At 37.9% G+C, this 17,711-nt stretch overlaps 1 protein-coding gene across 1 annotated transcript in view; it reads left to right on the top strand.

The window, feature by feature from the left end:
- The window catches only part of LOC149233367 (uncharacterized), a 300,157-nt gene that overhangs the window by 51,106 nt on the left and 231,340 nt on the right, over positions 1 to 17,711 (top strand). The window contains exons 2-4 of the mRNA XM_089379732.1: positions 15,078 to 15,151; positions 15,433 to 15,582; positions 15,739 to 16,024. Coding sequence (XP_089235858.1) covers positions 15,078 to 15,151; positions 15,433 to 15,582; positions 15,739 to 16,024 — 510 coding nt within the window. The remainder of the gene's footprint in view (positions 1 to 15,077; positions 15,152 to 15,432; positions 15,583 to 15,738; positions 16,025 to 17,711) is intronic.

Genomic DNA, 17,711 nt, shown 5'->3' on the forward strand with positions numbered 1-17,711 from the left:
CTTTTTGACCTTGTAACATCCGATTCAAGTTTGGTTTTACTTGGATAGGGATGGGACCCCATTCTTGCTGGGTGCTGAGGAAGGATAATGAGAAAGGATGAACTTCCGTTACTGAGAGAAGAAATCATGAGAATAGTACTCCCTGACTCAATCTGCTTGATATTGGTAGCAATTTCTCTTCTTTTTCATGCTCATTGACAATAATTATAGTCACTGATTAGAGGCCTTCAAAAAGGTTTCTCCCTCTGCTTCCATTCTGACTGTTTTGAAGATTTTGAGATCCTTTTCGTTTAACAAAGTCACAGCAAATGAGCACCCATACTTCATGTTTACTTATTTCCAGACTGGCAGGGGGAGGAGACCATGGAGACTTGACAATGAACTCCTCCCTGTGATTGCTTTCCCTATCACTCTTGCTTGGGTTTGTCCTCTCCTGAGCTCTTATTCCATGTTAATTTTAGGTTAACATGTTCTTTGTTTAGGACAGTTATTTTAGAGATCCATATGTCCGATTTTCAATTCAGTTCATTTCCATTAGCAATCACATAAAACATTATCATATTGACAGTAACCGATGAAAGAACATAGACGATGTATGTAGAAGACAAGACAAGCCAAGAGAAGAGGACACAAGAATATGGCTCAAGCCAAGGAAAAACTCCAAGATGGGGAAAACCCTTGATCAATTCTTTTTATTATTAAGATGATAGATCAAATGTTCAGCACAGAGAGAGAGAGAGAAAGTACAATAATATGAGTCAAAATTACTTGATGAATCACTGCCCACAACTGCCTTGTAAAGTCTGCAATTCTTGTTGATGTAGCTTGCTGCCCTTACCCAGCTTCAAATCACGGCGATCTCTTGTGCAACTATGCTGCCACCTATGCTGTCCTCCTAGGCATCCAAAGCACTGCTTGTAGGGCTTAAGGCTCCTCCTCAAGCCTCCTACAATCCACGGTTTTGCTACAGCAAGGTCTAGGCCTTCATATACACGGAAATACACCTGTTCTAACTGCACTGTTCCTCAAGATGACTGCGGCCTGGGTAGAGGACCTAAACTAGGCCTCTATACCCTCAAAACATACCTCCCAAGCTGCTCTAACAACAGCCCTTCTCTGTGGCCCAGAACAGAATGAGAATCTCCATCTAGGACAAGAAACCACCCCTGTTTGCCTGCGCTATTTCTTGAGATGACTGCGGCTAGAGAAAGAGGTCCCTTCTAGGTCTCTTGGCCCTCTCAAGTCCTCTTCCACATACTGCTGTAGAAGCACCTCCCTGCAGCCTTGTAAACAGAGACAAAACCTCCACAAAATAGCAAGAAAACCACCAGTACTCACCTCTTGACCTGCAGCCTGATCTGGCAAGAGAGATGCTTCCCTAAACAGTCTTGAAACTGCTCTCCAAACCTCCTTGCTGGTTGCTTCAAGCCTCAGACATCTGCGGCCTCTTTCCTGAACTAATCCACACCCTAAATCAGAGAAACCTTCTCCAAACTCGTGCTTCCTTCCTCCCTTCCTCGCTGCCTCAGATCCGCACTAAATTTCAGAGGAGTTCTTTGATGGGATAGCACCTTGGATGTGGCAAATGAGGTTGGAGGACACCCCTGTATATACAAGATCGTGAGGGTCAAGAGACATGACGTTTGGGCTTTATGAGCCTACATGGAGGTGAGGCCGACCTTGACAATTTGCATATGAGAGGGCATAAATTCAAAAAGACATTTCTCCTTAACCAAATTTGATGATCTTTAGGTCGATTTTTGTCCTCTTGAAAAAAGGAATTCAATGCAATAATTATCTCCATCAAATGAGCTGCCCAAAGTGGAATTTGGCCCTAGTTGCCAATTTTAACATCTCATGTTAATATGCTGCCCATAATTATGTATATGTATATGATAATTGATTAATGAGCTGCTGGTTAACTAATGCATGATTTAATAATTTGTAAAAGCAGGCAAAAAGTTGTTAAAGTGATCCATCATGCACAATACTGATTCACCCCCCTCTCAGTGTTGTCAAACTCCCAACAATTGGTATTAGAGTTGGTGCTTTCAGGTGCAACTTGACCACTGGACGGCAGTTTTGGTGAGATTTTGAATTTTTTTTATGATGGATCATCAAAGAGTGTCTTTGCTCACTGCTGCAAACTACCAGGTATGGAAAGAGAGTTAAATCTGATATGTTGGCTTGTGGATCTAATGTTTGGAGGTTAATGTGTGAAGGTTGTCGAAAAGATCCTTTCCCAACAAAAGTGATGCAGCAGAAGGCCCAAGAGAAATGTGTGATCTATGATGTCCATAATCCAAATATGGAGAAGATAGTAGATCTGATCTCTACTAAAGACATATGGGACAGATTGTAGGTGTTATATGGAGGCAAGAACAGTAGCAACAATGGAGAGATTGAGAAGAGTAAGAAGAAGAAAAAGAAGAACGTGTCTTAAATGAAAGAGTCTTAGTCTGATGAGATTCATTCCCTTAGTGCGAATGGAGCAGCAGATCACCATGAGGAGAAACCAGAAGACACAGGCTGAGGAGATCTAGTTGTGTTGCGACAAGGTAGATCTAAAGGTATAAACGCTGATGAATTACTTCCGGGTTATGTTTAAAATGGATTTGATGATAGCCATGTTGAGGTAAATAGTCAAGATGAGGATGATGTTGTGCTTGTTAAAGCTGAACTTAAGTCAGTCATCGTTGTAGTGGAAATACTCTCTATTGAAGTTAGTAGGTTGACAATAGTGTGTAGAGACCAAGGAAAATTGAAGCGAGCAAAGTTCTTTTGATTAATTACTCTAGAAGACTTGGAATATGAAGATATCCATGAGGATACAAATATTTTATATTAAATGTATGAATATGAATGATGATACAAATGAGAGTGAGAGGCTTGCTTATATACTAGGCAGGTGCCTCTTCATGGAGAGTCATGTCTCATTAGACATGCCTCTTTAGTATTAATTACTAATTAACTAATCGTTATTACAATTATCCTCATTATTTATATTTATATTATTTATATATATTTATTCGTAACATTGCCTTCCTCCTCAAAAAAAGCTTTGTCCTCAAAGCTTGTTGATGCAAAAGGATTGATCTCTTTTTCGGTTTCGAATATCTTCTCGTCTCAGCATTGTCATCTTCGTTGATAGCAGTTGATATGATCTTCTAAGTGACAAACAAAACTGTCGCACTGAGAAGGGATCAAACCATCCTAGATCAATCTTCTGTGGAATATTCTGACCATTGGAATTTTGTAACGAGTTGTTATCATAGGACTGGATTGAAGTTACATCAATATTCATTGGAATATTAGTTAGTTGTTTTTGTTCTGAATAGTCCCGATACATAGCTTGGTTGAGTTGTCTACTCTCATGATTTAGATGTCGATAGGGAACGTTTTTGGTTTGACTTTCCCTTATTAGGTGTGTGATTTTTTTTTGATTTTTTTCTTGTGAGGATGTTGTTGAGTTGGTTACAGAACCTTCACTTGGGATGTTCAGTGTCTGAACTGCAACATCTAAGTGTGTATTCTCTTCAACTTGCTTGTCTTCTTCTTGAGTTGTGACATTCACTAGATTGGTATCTGCTCCCTTATCTTCAACCTGGATTGTTGGAGACTTTGATACTTCTTGAGCAAGTTGTTCTAACTTGTCTGTTAATGACTTTTTGTCTTTTTAAAGCTTCTTGATTTGTGTTAATAATTTTTCACTATGGTCTTTCAGCCGAGAAACTTCTTCATTTTTGTTAGTGGTGATCTTATCAACTTCTCTTTGCATATTTTGTAATACTTATTTACCATTTTGGAAAATTATTTTCGAAATATCTTCTGTCTTATGGTATTACTAAATTCGGCTTCACTGTAAGATCTTGTAGCGTTAATTTTTTCTTTTTGTAATAAAATGTCAAAAACTTCTTCGTATTCAGGATGAAGGAACCTAGGGTTTCCATCCACGTCGATCCAAAAATAATGTCACCTAGATCATTCCATAGAGATTGAACAAAGAATTGCAATATAAAAGTATAATCGCCAATGTTTAATTGTAATTTAGTTATGTCATATTGTTTTCTACCCAAGCAATCTAAACTCTCAATTATATTTGACTCTGGAATCACCAATTGGTTAGCAAGGTTAGAGTTTATATAATTTTTCCCTTCAGTGGGAGAGATAGAAATAATAACATCTTTTCCTGCAAGAGTCCCTTTAATTTTGAATAGCACTGGAGCAGCGCAGCGTGAGGCTCCTAAAAATCTCCCTTTCTTTATTTCCGAGTTAGAACCCATTTTTTTGGTCATTAATAGATTCAATTTTTTTAAATTATTAATTGAACTTTGAGAATATAAAAATATATTCTCTTTTTTACTTTTACAAATAATCTTGTTATAATTTGTTGTACCCTTTTCTAATAATATATATATATATATATATATATAAAATACTTGATATCTATATATATATAAATATATAAAATGCTTGATATCTATATATATATATATATAATTATTAAGTCGATTTAATAATTTTCTTTTTATCATAACCTTTTAAATAAATTCTCCTCCCAAAAAAAAGATGATGAGACGTGATGGTTTGGCGGAGCGAAATATCTCATGCGTGCGACCATACGAATACGACATAATAATGTTAACACAACAACAAAACACTGTGTGAATGGTTGTACAGACAATGGTGGGGTGCAATTTTTTTTTTTGTTGAACAGATTTACAGTATGGTATGGTACAAGGAGGAAAACGACGTCAGACGTGGTGGCTGTGCAGCTTTGGTCTGTGGCAGAGTTGACGAGTGGGAAGAGGAGTGAACCAGTGGTGTGGGCATTGGTCGGGGTGTTGTCAGATGGTGGCGGCGTTGCGGTTAACAGGTACAATGATTGAGAAGGGTTGAGACGAGTGGATGGCAATTAACTTCTAATTTTTTTTTGGGATGGTCACGTCTCTTCCAAAACGCTTGGAACTTAACACACAAGCCTTGTGGTATTCATATGAGTGAGGTTTCAAGAATTTTCAACGAACACGACTTTAGACAGCGTCGGGGAGCGGAAAAGTGTTGGCGGATAATGACGGTTTAGAATGGTGGCTTTCACAATTGTAGCGGCGGGGAACACGACAACAGGACTAGGAATTGTCGAGGTACGCAGGTGGCAAGGAAAGAAGGTGACGAGGAATACGACTAGTAATTTGACAGGTGCGGAAATGTGTTTTCTATATTAGTCACTATCGGTGCAAAAAGCGGCTGATCGCTCGAGCGAGCAGGAGGTACTGGCGGTGACACGGTTTTCGTTTGGTCTTCGTGAGGTTTTGTTTTTGTTTTATATATATATCTATTTATATATATATATATATATATATATATATATTTATATTTATATTACTTTTATATAATTTTTGTTTTTTTTTGTTTTTTGTTTTTAATGGCCAAAGGCCTGATTGGCGATATGGAGAAACTCTTAATTTTTGTAGCGAAATGCTTCAAACTTGATGGCAACAATGTTGATGAAGCCTTGATGGCCAAGGGCCTGGATCGAAGAGCGTGGCCCTATGCAGCGGTGGAGCTGCCAGAGGATCGAGTTGCTCTGATACCAAATGAAGCGAACAAAGTTCCTTTTTCAGATTAATTACTCCAGAATATGAATGTATGAATATGAATGATAATACAAGTGAGAGTGAGAGGCTTGCTTATATACTAGGCAGGTGCCTCTTCATGGAGTGTCATGTCTCATTAGACATGCCGCTTCAATATTAATTACTAATTAACTAATCGTTATTACAATTATACTCATTATTTATATTTATATTATTTATATATATTTATTTGTAACAAAAAATTTTGCAGATCTGTGATGATAAGGAGTTTGATCCGAAAGGAGAGATCATTAGTTTGAAGACCCAACTACAAGAGGCAAAAAGGATTGAGGATGTGATGGCCAATCAGCTGAAAGAGAGAGAGGGCCGAGTTGAAGAGCTTGAGGCTGAAGTTGTCTCCATGAGGAAACAACTAGATCAAAAGGATCCTGAGTTGAAGCAGGAGAAGAGCACAAAGGTCTTGGACAACATCCTTAGCAGCCAAAGATCTCCCTTGATCAGATCTCGTCTTGGCTTTCAAAAGGACGAGTCTAGCGCACATGCACATGCAAAGAAAAATGCAGACCCTAAGAAACTTGTAGCAGTAAAAGGAACCAACGAGAGCAACAAAAGAGTAAAGAAGCAACAGATCTAGTAGCAACCGAGAAGAGAACCTAGATGAGCACCTATGTTAAGAAGATCTTTTGCTCCTATAGTTGATGATGGCAGATTTCAAAGGAGAAGTCAAATCCCCTTTGCTCCTTTGATGGATGAGGTCAGGTGTTGTGTCTACCACAACTATGGACATGTTGCAACCAACTGTAGAAGCGGAATGTTCAGATCTAATTAGCAGAGCATGCAGTGGTTTGGGCAATAGAGGAAATCCACAACCATTAGGTATACTAGTTCATTTTATGGTCATTGTTTTTCTTGTAATTTGTTTGGCCACAAGGTGGTTGATTGTAGATCTCATGCACATAGTAGAGACATGTTTTATGCAAGGTAGAGATCTGGCACAATTAGCAGAGGCTTTGACCCTCTATCCTCATATCTCGGTTATGTGAGATGTTATGCATGTCACAATCTTGGTCACATGGCTAGAGATTGCAAGTTGTTCGGTTTCTTAAAGTAGATAAGGCAAAAGGAGCAACAAATCCAGTGTAGGTCTAGCAAAAAACTAGAGAAGGACGCATATGAAAAGAAGCAGCCTACCAAGGTGTGGAGGAAGAAAGAGCAACAACAAGTGAATTAGGAGAAGCTAGTCTCTACTGCTGTCCATTATTCTCAGATCTATTCATAAGAAGATTGCAGAGTTACATGAGAGGCCTGTATGGTCTCAAGGGGAGTGCATGGAAACAACTTGAGAGACATGAGTATGAGTAGCAACAACAACGTGGTATGAACAAGAACCTACAATGCAATATCAGGTCTGTAGGATTAATGAGAGATTGGATCCACAAGAAGGTATAATGAGCTCAGGGGGAGCTATGCATGATATTAGGGTTTCAAGGGCTATGTGTCATTTCTATTTTGCTTTTGCTCATTTCTGTTTATAGCAGATCAATGTATTGTTATCATGAGTGGAAAGCTGTTATATCAGCCACATGTATCTACTTGTTCACCATCCTAGTTTGTTGGTTAAAAAGCCCTTGTACCAACTTTGCATAGGCATGCATGTACATGTTTATCATTTATTTCAACCATGCATAGGAGAGAGCAATGTATTTTGGCATGCATATAAAATAATCACTTATATCATGTCTGTATGCACTTGTGTGTGCAATGTTGTAGCCCTATAATCTCATTATGAAGATTATTGGTCATGGGTTGTATAGAGTCATTGGTTTAGTTGGTGTAGCCTCTTGCATGCGGCAAGGAGGAAAAGGCAACAATTTGGAATGTTAATGAACAACAACATTAAGGTTATGCAGACCTAGCACGTTTAGAGGGAGCATGTTCAACAAGAGAAGTGCATGGTGTTGGCATAAAGGCATGTTGGTTGCAGGAGGCAACAAATTTCTTGGTTTCTAATGATTATCTTGTAGGTGTTGGTAGCTGGTCATATTTCATTAGAGAACAATTTATATCAACAAAGTTCAATCAGTGTCAATATAGTATTTCAACGAAGCTTGGACCACCCTTTTCCATTGATGTCAAAGGGGAAGAGTGACACAACCACTAGTGGAGAGTGAGACCATCCAGCCAATTAGAAGAGATCAGTTTGGTATCGTGGTTGTAGGTTGCCATCAATGCCAAAGGGGGAGATTGTTGGTAGCATGGTGTTGGCATTGATGTCAACTAGATGGTCATTTAGCTTGGCATTGATGTCAACCAACTGAAGGGGTGTTTTCACGATGATCAAATGTTTGGTTGATGTTCTGGAGATGTATAGATCCTGGGAAGGTGAATGAAGATGGATTGAAGTGTTCGAAGCATTTTTGGGTTGAAAGCTTTAAGTTTTCCTAAATTACAAAGACTGCCATTGTCACCTTACTATCAGAAAGCGACATTGTTGCATTACCGTAGTCTTGCCATGTCCTCATCGTGGCATTTGCTGTAGGCTAATCGTTTCATGCCTGCGACACTTTTCTATAGGTGTGAAAAAGAAAACCACGGGCTCGAACCAACGATTTGCCCAAGGTAAAGGTTGCAAGTGGAGCGATTTGATTTGGTCCTTAATGTTCACAAGAAGGTCTGGTCACTATGTTGAATTTGTCCAAGTAATAAATGAATTTGTAGTGGATCGATTTGGAGATCTGCATGTAGTTTGTTTGGCTGAGTTAAGTAGTGATTAATCGAGCCAAAATTCAATTAATTGTTGATATCGTCTTCCAGGGTGTGAACACATTGATGAGATGGGTTATGGATGTGTGGAGTGCATTAATTTAAAAAGTGTTGTGCATTAGATTGTTAAATGTTAGAAAGTATGAGGTTTGGTGAAGGTGCACATGCTTTGATGTAATATGCACATGGACATAGTGACTGAGATGTATCAAATGCGATTAGAGTGTTTAAGACCTTGATGATTTCACAAGTGTGTGTGTAGGTAATAGCTATGGAGTGATGTGATGATGCAGAGTGCGTATGACAGAAGATCAATGGCTAGTGACAGAGTATTGTTGTGCATTGGAGAGAGTTTGGAGTGCAAGAGGTGTCATTGTTGTGTGTATGGATAGAGTATCAGAGTGCACCTCCTGTAGAGTACTATTGCATAGGTCATGAGACTAAGGACAATGCTAGCTTATGCTCTAGTGCGCTTGGATCAAAGGATGAAACATCTATAACAGTGCGATGGTAATGGAGAATTGTATGTTGGTGTTTTGTATTGACAAAGTTTGTGATTGCAGGGATCAACTCTATTGTGATGACACAGATGTATGCTGCTGTGCTATTTTGCATGGTTGAGTATAGTTTTGTGATGTTATAGCTGAGTATGGGTCAACGCATTGAGTGATTTCTGCTAGGATGTTTGAGTTAGTTTGATGTATTGGGGTGAGTTGTAATGTTGGAGTCATGTCATGTGAGTGTGTATTGTTGATAGGTTGAGTATATGTATGTTGTTTGAGTTTGCAGAGAGAGTTGTGTATGTTGCAGAGGTGTTTGTATTCAATTGTTGAGCAAAGAAGAATACATGGGTCTAGTCTGAAAATAGGATGAAACGTTGCCTACATTTGTTTGAGTTGTTGCAGGTGGATCCGAGTTTGAAAATGTATGAAATGTGGTCCACAAGAGCTTGAAGGTTGGGGCCTTTAGTGGGTGAGTGGTGGCTTGTCGACAAGTAGTGGCTTTTTGATTCGGGGAGTGGTGGCTTCCTTTAGGTTGTGGCTTGAAAACTTTGGGAGTGGTGGCTTCCCTGAGGTGGTGCCCTGGGAAACTTTTGGGAGTGATGGCTTCCTGCAGGTATTGATCTGCATAATTGAAGGAGTGGTGGCTTCCAACAGGTGGTGGCCTGCAAAGTTGAGGAAGTGGTGGCTTCCGTCAGGTAGTGGCTTGGAACGAGTGGTTGCTCGTATGCATCACACGTTGGGGCTTGCACATTGGTGGTGGCCAACGATATGATTTAAAGAAGATTTTAATAATAAAGAAGTATACGAAGCAGTGATGCGAAAATCGTGATTTTATCGCAATATTATCGAATTATCGTGATTTTTATAATTCAACGATATTATTGCCCAATTTTTAAACGGATTTTTTTTGGTGATTTTTTCGGAAAAAATCGCGATAATTTAAAAATAATCGCGATAAAAACGAAAAAATCATGATTCGATGGTGTTGTTATCGCTAGGCCGGCGGACAACGGGTTTATAACACCAAAAAATGATTTTTTTTATTCATTTGGACAGACTCGACAATGGTGGATTGGGAGTGACCTAGGAGAAAAACCTTGGTTGATCGGGAGCTGATTGGAGGAGAAAAATGACTCAAAAACTCTGGTGGATTGAGAGCTGAGGAGGAGAGGATCAATTTTCTCTGGCAAACCGATATGGGCACCAAATTTATGTGTTTTGTTTTGTTTTTGTTTTTGGTTGGGTTTGGATAACCCATTGTTTATCAAATATTTTTGAGTTGATTTGATGGGGTTTTTGTTTGTTAAATTGTCAAAAATTCAATGTGTTTTGTCATGTTACTCATGTATGCAATTTTTTTTAATTTTTGTAACTTGCAATCCTTATTTTGCCATAGGTTCACCATTCAACTTCAAAGTTCAAAGTTCAAACTTCATCTTACAAATTTAAAGCTCAAGGGTGAAGAGTTCAACCATGTTATAGACATGCCAAGGAAATTGGACTCTCTGTGGGAATTTTGTGAACCTGATGGAGGGTTTGATAGAATAAACTTGAGTTGCAAGTTGTGTGGGTATCATATGTCAGGGGGGATTTATAGATTGAAGTATCACCTTGCACAAATCCCTGGATTTGATGTAAGGCCTTGCACACATACAAATCCATAAATCATTCGAAGAGCCATGAGATCATTGGAAGAATTAGAGCACGAGAGAGAGGCCAAAGCAGAAATGAAGAAGCAACTAGCAAAGAGGGTGTTAGGCTCAGGTGAACAAGGAAGTGGCACTGGTTCTACTTCAGCATCAATATCTACAACCAACCCGGTAGCTGCCTCATCATTTTTTGTTCCTAGAACCATGCGTGGTTCACAACCATCTATCACTTCAATGCTTAAAAAAATTGAGAAAGAACAAGCTGACAATGTTGCAAGTAATAATCCATTTTTACAGCCTACTGTTGATGCTATTGCAACTGTTGGCCTAGGGTACAAAATCCCTTCTTATGATGACTTTAGAGGTCAGATTCTTCAAAATGAAAAGGTTGACTGCACCAAAAGATTGGAGGAGTTTAGGGCATCATGGGCACAAACAAAATGCACTGTGATGTCAGATGGTTGGACCGACCAAAAGGGGAGAACACTTATAAACTTCTTGGTTAGTTATTCCAAGGGGACAATGTTTATGAAATCTATTGATGCATCTTCACATATCAAAGATGCAAAAATTTTATGTGATTTGTTGGATGTGTTTATTTTGGAGGTTGGTGCAGAACATGTTGTCTAAGTCATAACGGACAATGCTGCAAATTATGTTGTTGCTGGCAGGATGCTTATGGAGAGGCATCCTACTTTATTTTGGACACCTTGTGCTGCACATTGTATTGATTTGATGTTGGAGGACATAGGAAAACTTTCCTTTGTCGAAGATATTGTTGACTCATCAAAAAGCATTACAAAATTTATATATAATCATACATCTGTACTTAGCTTGATGAGAAAATTCACCAACAAGGAGTTGGTGTGCCCCGACATTACATGGTTTGCCACCAGTTTCATATCTCTTCAATCTCTCTTGAATTCTATGTGGGATGCGAAGAGAATGTTTCTTTCAGAGGAGTGGTGTGCTTTGACAATGAGCTGCAAACCAGAGGGAGAGGCCATATGCAAATTAGTTTCATACCAGGAAGACTTCTGGGTGTGAGTGCAGGAGGTGTGCACTGTTATTGAACCTTTGGTAAAGGTTCTTCGATTAGTTGATGGTGAGAAGCTCGCAATGGGCTATTTGTTTGAGGCCATGGACAGGGCCAAAGAATCCATTCGGGCCTACTATGATGATAAGGGAGATGAGGGGTTTCAGAAACAACTCCTCCTATGGGAAGTGATTGATGAACAATGGAACAACACACTCCATCGTCCCATTCATGCTGCAGGGATCTACCTAAACCCCACATTTTCTTACCCTTATGGGTTCCTATATGATGCTCAGATCATGGATGGATTCTTAACCTGTGTTCAGAGGATGGTGCGATCTCCAGCATAACGTACAAAAATCTCCAAAGAAATTGAGACATACAGGATGGCAGGTGGCACATTTGGCTTTGAGATGGCTGTGACTGATAGGACGACTAAAATGCCAGGTATTTTTTAGTTTGTTTCAAATTTCATTGTCTCTTCAAGTTCATAACTTCATACTTCGCTTCAAATTTCAAATTTCATTTTTTTCTTATGTTTATTTAAAATTTTATTTGTAATTTTGTTGTAGATGCATGGTGTAGAATATATGGTGCCAGGGTACCCCTTCTGCTAAAGCTTGCCATTCAAATCCTCAACCCAACATGTAGCTCCTCAGGATGCGAGCGCAACTGGAGTATATTTGAAAAAATACACAACAAGAAGCGCAACAGGTTAAACTTAAAACTTAAAATATTGCAAATTTCCAAATAATTTTTTGAATTCATTAAACAATATTTTTTTTTATAATTATTATTTCATGATCTTTGTACAGGTTGGAGTCCCAGTGACTTAATGACATGGTCTACGTCTACTACAATCTTCAATTGTGGGTGAGGCAACTTGAGAGGATACATGATATGGAGACCATCTCATTGGATGGGATTGGCACCACCGCTGCATGAAGCGTTGAGACCGAGAGGCCTCTCATGGAGTCTGCCAATGATTGGTTAGAGCAGGAGGTAGCGGAAGGCATAGAAGGGGAGGAGGAGGAGGAGGAGCAACAGGAGGAGGAGATGACACCACCTACCCGGGCTACCTGTGCCACCAGTAGAGGACGTGGTCTACCTCCTATAGCTCCTAGTTTGTCAGCTTCTAGAGCACAACAGAGTCCACCGCCAACTCCACTGGCATCTACATCTAGAGGGAAAGGGAAAGCTATTGCATTTTCTCGCAATAGGGGTAGAGGAAATCAATAGTATTAGTCTATTAGACTTTACTTATTTGGTTCATTTCATTGTATATGACATTATGACTCATGATATGAGATACATTATTATATTTTTTGTTGATATTTTGAAGCTGAGTTGGGATTCAGGAGTCGGGACTTACTATTCAGGACATGATTCATTGTTATGTGTGATGTAGCACTAGGAATGATATTACACATCTTTTAAATTAGTTTTTTTATCACATTTATGTGTCAATGTATTTATTTTATGTTGTAGATGCTTTATATATTAAAAAAATTGAAAAAATGAATATTTTTGTATTTTACAATTTTTCCCGATTTTTTCCCTTGCCGATAATATCCTGATAACGATAACTGCAACATTGATACGAAGACAGGTAGATGGTGGATTTTCTCCCAGAAGGGTTTCCACCTTACATCCATTGTTCTTATGTTTATCTCTTGATTGATGTGTCTGCATGTGTATTGTTGCTCATAGTTCATGATTGATGATGCTCATGTGTTGATGGTTTGCTCTCATGTTTATATGCTGCTCATGTAATTATGTATATGGATTTGATAATTGATTAAATAAGCTGCTGGTTAACTAATGCATGATTCAGTAATTTGTAAAAAAAGAAAAAAGTTGTTAAAGTGATCCATTGTTCCCAACACTGATTCACCCCAACCCCCCTCTCAGTATTGTCAAGCTTCCAACATTATGTATTTATTGCTACAGATTTCTAGATTGCTAGTTTTGATTTGTAGCCTTAGTATTTCTTAGATCTACCTTGCATCACTTGCTGGATTGATATAACTTTTGTCATGCAGTGTCTACACTGTTGATTTATACTTCCATGCTTTTAGTTTTCGAATATTTGAAGTTTTGGTTGATGTTCCTTAATGTTTTCAGTTTCAGCAGTAGGATAAAATATTTGGGCATAGATCTGCTAGCATCAATTAGAAAATCTAACAATGAATACTTTACAATAATCTTCAGTAATCAAGAAAACCTTTATGGCAATTACTGTATAGAAAACTTCCAGAAAATAACTTTCAAACAAACCAAGTTATCATAGGCAATGATTTATCTATCTTTAGGGGTTCTTCAAATAAACAAATGCAGCTTCTCTGTTAATCTTAGAATAACTAGTGCCACATCATAGTCCTGTAGGTGGTTTCCAATAGACAACTCAAATAGCAATAATTTCCTCCATGAATGACACAGAAAATCCTTAGGTGATTGCCAATAGATGTCTCAAATATCAGTGACTTGTACTAATTTTCCATTTGGCATATCTTATGTGGAAAAATATTGTCTAGAGTGACATCTTTAATTAATAAAAATCTCCAACATCTTCAGAAAACTTCGCCGGGTGGCTCTTTTTAATCCCTCAAACTCGAAAAGGTGGCATCTTCAACTCAACAATCAAGAAATCTGTTTGACAGTAGTGTTTATTAACTTTATTCGAATACTCCATCTTAGGCACCCAATGAATTCTTCCTACAGTAGTGCATGAATATCTTTAGAGGATGGCTAAACATATTCCCAGTAAGGTAACAAATTCTTTTTTGGCAGACAATGGCTGCTAACCATTTCTTCACCATGATCAATGTCCTCCATCAATGCCACTCTGATACCATGTTGAAACATTGAAAGGGAAAGGTAGAATACATATAAAGCAAGTGAGATAATTGTAATTGCACTCAAAGGATTATTGCTTGAACAATGAATTACATAAAAAGACATACATGATCAGTAGTTGATAGAAAAGTGGAAGTTGATCTAGTTACATAACTTGCATATTGTGTTTAATGGCATGATTAAAACTCCCATTTGATATGACCACTAACTTGATTAATACAAAGTTCACTTACATTTGTATTATCATAAACCCTAGGCATTAAGAACTAGTACTACACAAAGGTCTAATCTATATAATGGCCATTACTGGGAACACTATTACCTTCATTACTGTCATTTTGAATACACCATTGGTTATTGGGATAGGGAGCTCGTAACATTAATCACAAGAAGGTTATTGTTCTTATTAGGAAAGGGAATTCATAACATTACTCACAAGAAGTTTATTATTTTATAGGCCATGGAAATATCCTATACTATTTGGAATTTTTGTTGTAAGCCTTGTCTATATCCATTATTAAAGACTTGTGCTTCTTTAAGTTCTTGTTTATGCTTTTCTTTTTCTTTTGTTACAATATATATTCTTTGAGAATTGGAATTATTCTTGTTTCATTTCCATTGTAAGTTCTCTTCTTGCAATTTCAATGTCTAATTTTTGGTCTTGTTTTGATAGGTATTCTCCACAATGTCCTTCATGTCTCTTGTAATGAGCGATAAATCCATCTATTACAATTCTGTTCGGGAAGTGTGAGTATCTTGGACCTAGAATAAGGACTTCCAAACTTTTTTTTATTTGTTGATATTGTTAGATCACATCCTTCTAAGCTCTCTAATCAAAATTTTCTTTATCAACATGAAATAGAATTCTTGCTTCCTTATCATGAAATATTGTTTTATCTTCGCTACATTTTACTTATTTGATAATTTTAGCACTGGCATCGCTAGCAGTGGACTATTTAGTAACAGATTTATATAGTAGAACATAATCAAGACTTTTGACTCATTTATTCATATATATTTACATGCAGATATGAAGCATGGGTCATATATAATTTTCTTTCTCTATGCCTTGCATGGGTAGGAGGTCCAGGGGTCGTGGTCACAAGCCTAAGTGGACAATCAATTAAGCCATCGTGGTTTCTTATGACATGCTGTCTTCCTCCTATGCCTCTTGATGGGTTTGTATTACCCCTTAATGTTTTGGCACGATATCAATGCCCATCCACAATGTTTCCACTGGTTTCTATGATCTACTTTTCTTTTCTTGGCAATTCATTTGATGATTTCTATTTTATCCTCTAAAGGAATCATGAGCTATGACATTTATTTTGCAGGCGTTTCATTCGTCGATGTAAACAAGGTGGTTTGCAGTTCATTATTCTAAAGCCCATCCTTTTGGTAGTTACATTTATGTTGTATGCAAAAGGAAGGTATCAAGATGGCATTTTTGATACAAAACAAGGGTACCTATATGTAACGATCATCTATACAATATCATATTCGTTGGCATTGTATGCATTGGTTCTCTTTTATGTGGCATGTAGAGATTTGCTTCAACCCTTCAAGCCGGTTCCGAAGTTTGTGATCATCAAGTCCGTTGTTTTCCTTACGTACTGGCAGGTAAAAAGCAATTGAAAGGATTTATAGTATTTTTTAATTGTAACAGTCCAAGTCATATTTTGGAGAGTTTTATTATGTTTTTTGTAGCTTGATCTATTAATTTGTTCGTCCAACATTTATGAGGCATTTTATCTCACAATTCACATTAAAGTTAATTTTATTTGGAAAATGCATTTTATATTACATTGTAAACATAAATTACGTCAAGATGAACTACATCAACGTAAAAACTACACTATCCACTTGCTTAAGATACGCGAATAAGAATACTATATCAACCTTATCCCCACACTTCAGTGTATCCATTACCATATTAATCCTATAAAACAACGTATTCCAGGTGACATTTGGTTAGCTAACTCAACTAAAAATAGTGATATTTCTTCTCGCTTCATCTTGGATTGTAAGAGACCTACCCTAGGGTCTGCTAGCAGATCTACTATCTTATGAAATTAAATGCGATTAGAGGCGATATCTTACTTACACGACTTTTAAACAAATACAATTTTATCATTCCATTCTAATCAGCATAAACTAAGGTGAGTATTTCATTTTGATAAAATTTACAAGAGTAGTCTATGGAGGAATACCTGTACCGATGGCTGATGGAGATACCTTTGTCCTACTGCTCCTGCTGAACACTCCTCTTGACGGACCCAACTGTATTTACCTCCCAGCCAATTAGGAAATAATCCCTAGCCCAGGAAACCTCTACAGTTTCCCTAGCCCTCCGAGCCCAAGTCCAACTAGATGTAGTGTGTGTCCAAGATGAATGATCCAGACTAAGATAACAATACTTCCCTCCTCTCAACAACCCAAGAAACCTCCACAGGTTCCTATGGTCTCCAAAAACACAACAAGTCCATACAATCACAACCAACCCCCACAATCATAAGCAAGACCCCACCTCCCCCTTTCTCCCTTCCTCCTTCCCTTTTTATACCCTCCTTCCCTTCTCCATCTCAACCACCTCTCATTAATGTCATTAACTTCTCATCCATCCTTACAGTTGACTTCTCTTCTCCCAAGTAAAGCTGGGAGTACATTTGGAAATGTGACATGAATATAAAATTGGGAATTTAATGGGAAAGGACCATGTCTTCTCCCAAGTAAATATGAAAAGTACATTTGGGAATGTGAGATGAATATATATATTGATAATTAAATGGAGAGGACTATGTCTTCTCCCAAGTAAATGTGAGAGTACATTGGGGAATGTGAGATGTAATTACATGGAGAGGACCATGTCTTCTCCCTAGTAAATGTGAGGGTACATTGGGGATTGTGAAATGAATATATATATTGATAATGAGTTGGAGAGGACCATGCCTTCTCCCAAGTAAATGTGAGGGTACATTGGGGAATGTGAAATGTAATTACATGGAGAGGACCATGTCTTCTTCCTAGTAAATGTGAGGGTACATTGGGGAATGTGAGGTGAATACATATATTATTTGAGATAATGGAAGGAGATCATATCCTACTTAATATTCAATTTGAGAAGGTAAGTGGGGAATTTGAATAATGGAAATCATGAATTTTATATTAGACCAATATTTCTCAATATTTTTAGATAATGTAAACATTAACAAAATTTGTAGGATAAGATTTAAGTGGGGCATGACATACACCCCACCTTCAGAAAACTTCGTCCCAAAGTTAGAATGAAAAGATACAAGGAGTTCGA

The sequence above is a fragment of the Pinus tabuliformis genome, chromosome J (genome assembly GCF_031772625.1).
Source record: "Pinus tabuliformis cultivar Carrire ecotype Pingquan chromosome J, CPIR1, whole genome shotgun sequence".
Taxonomy (NCBI): Eukaryota; Viridiplantae; Streptophyta; class Pinopsida; order Pinales; family Pinaceae; genus Pinus; species Pinus tabuliformis.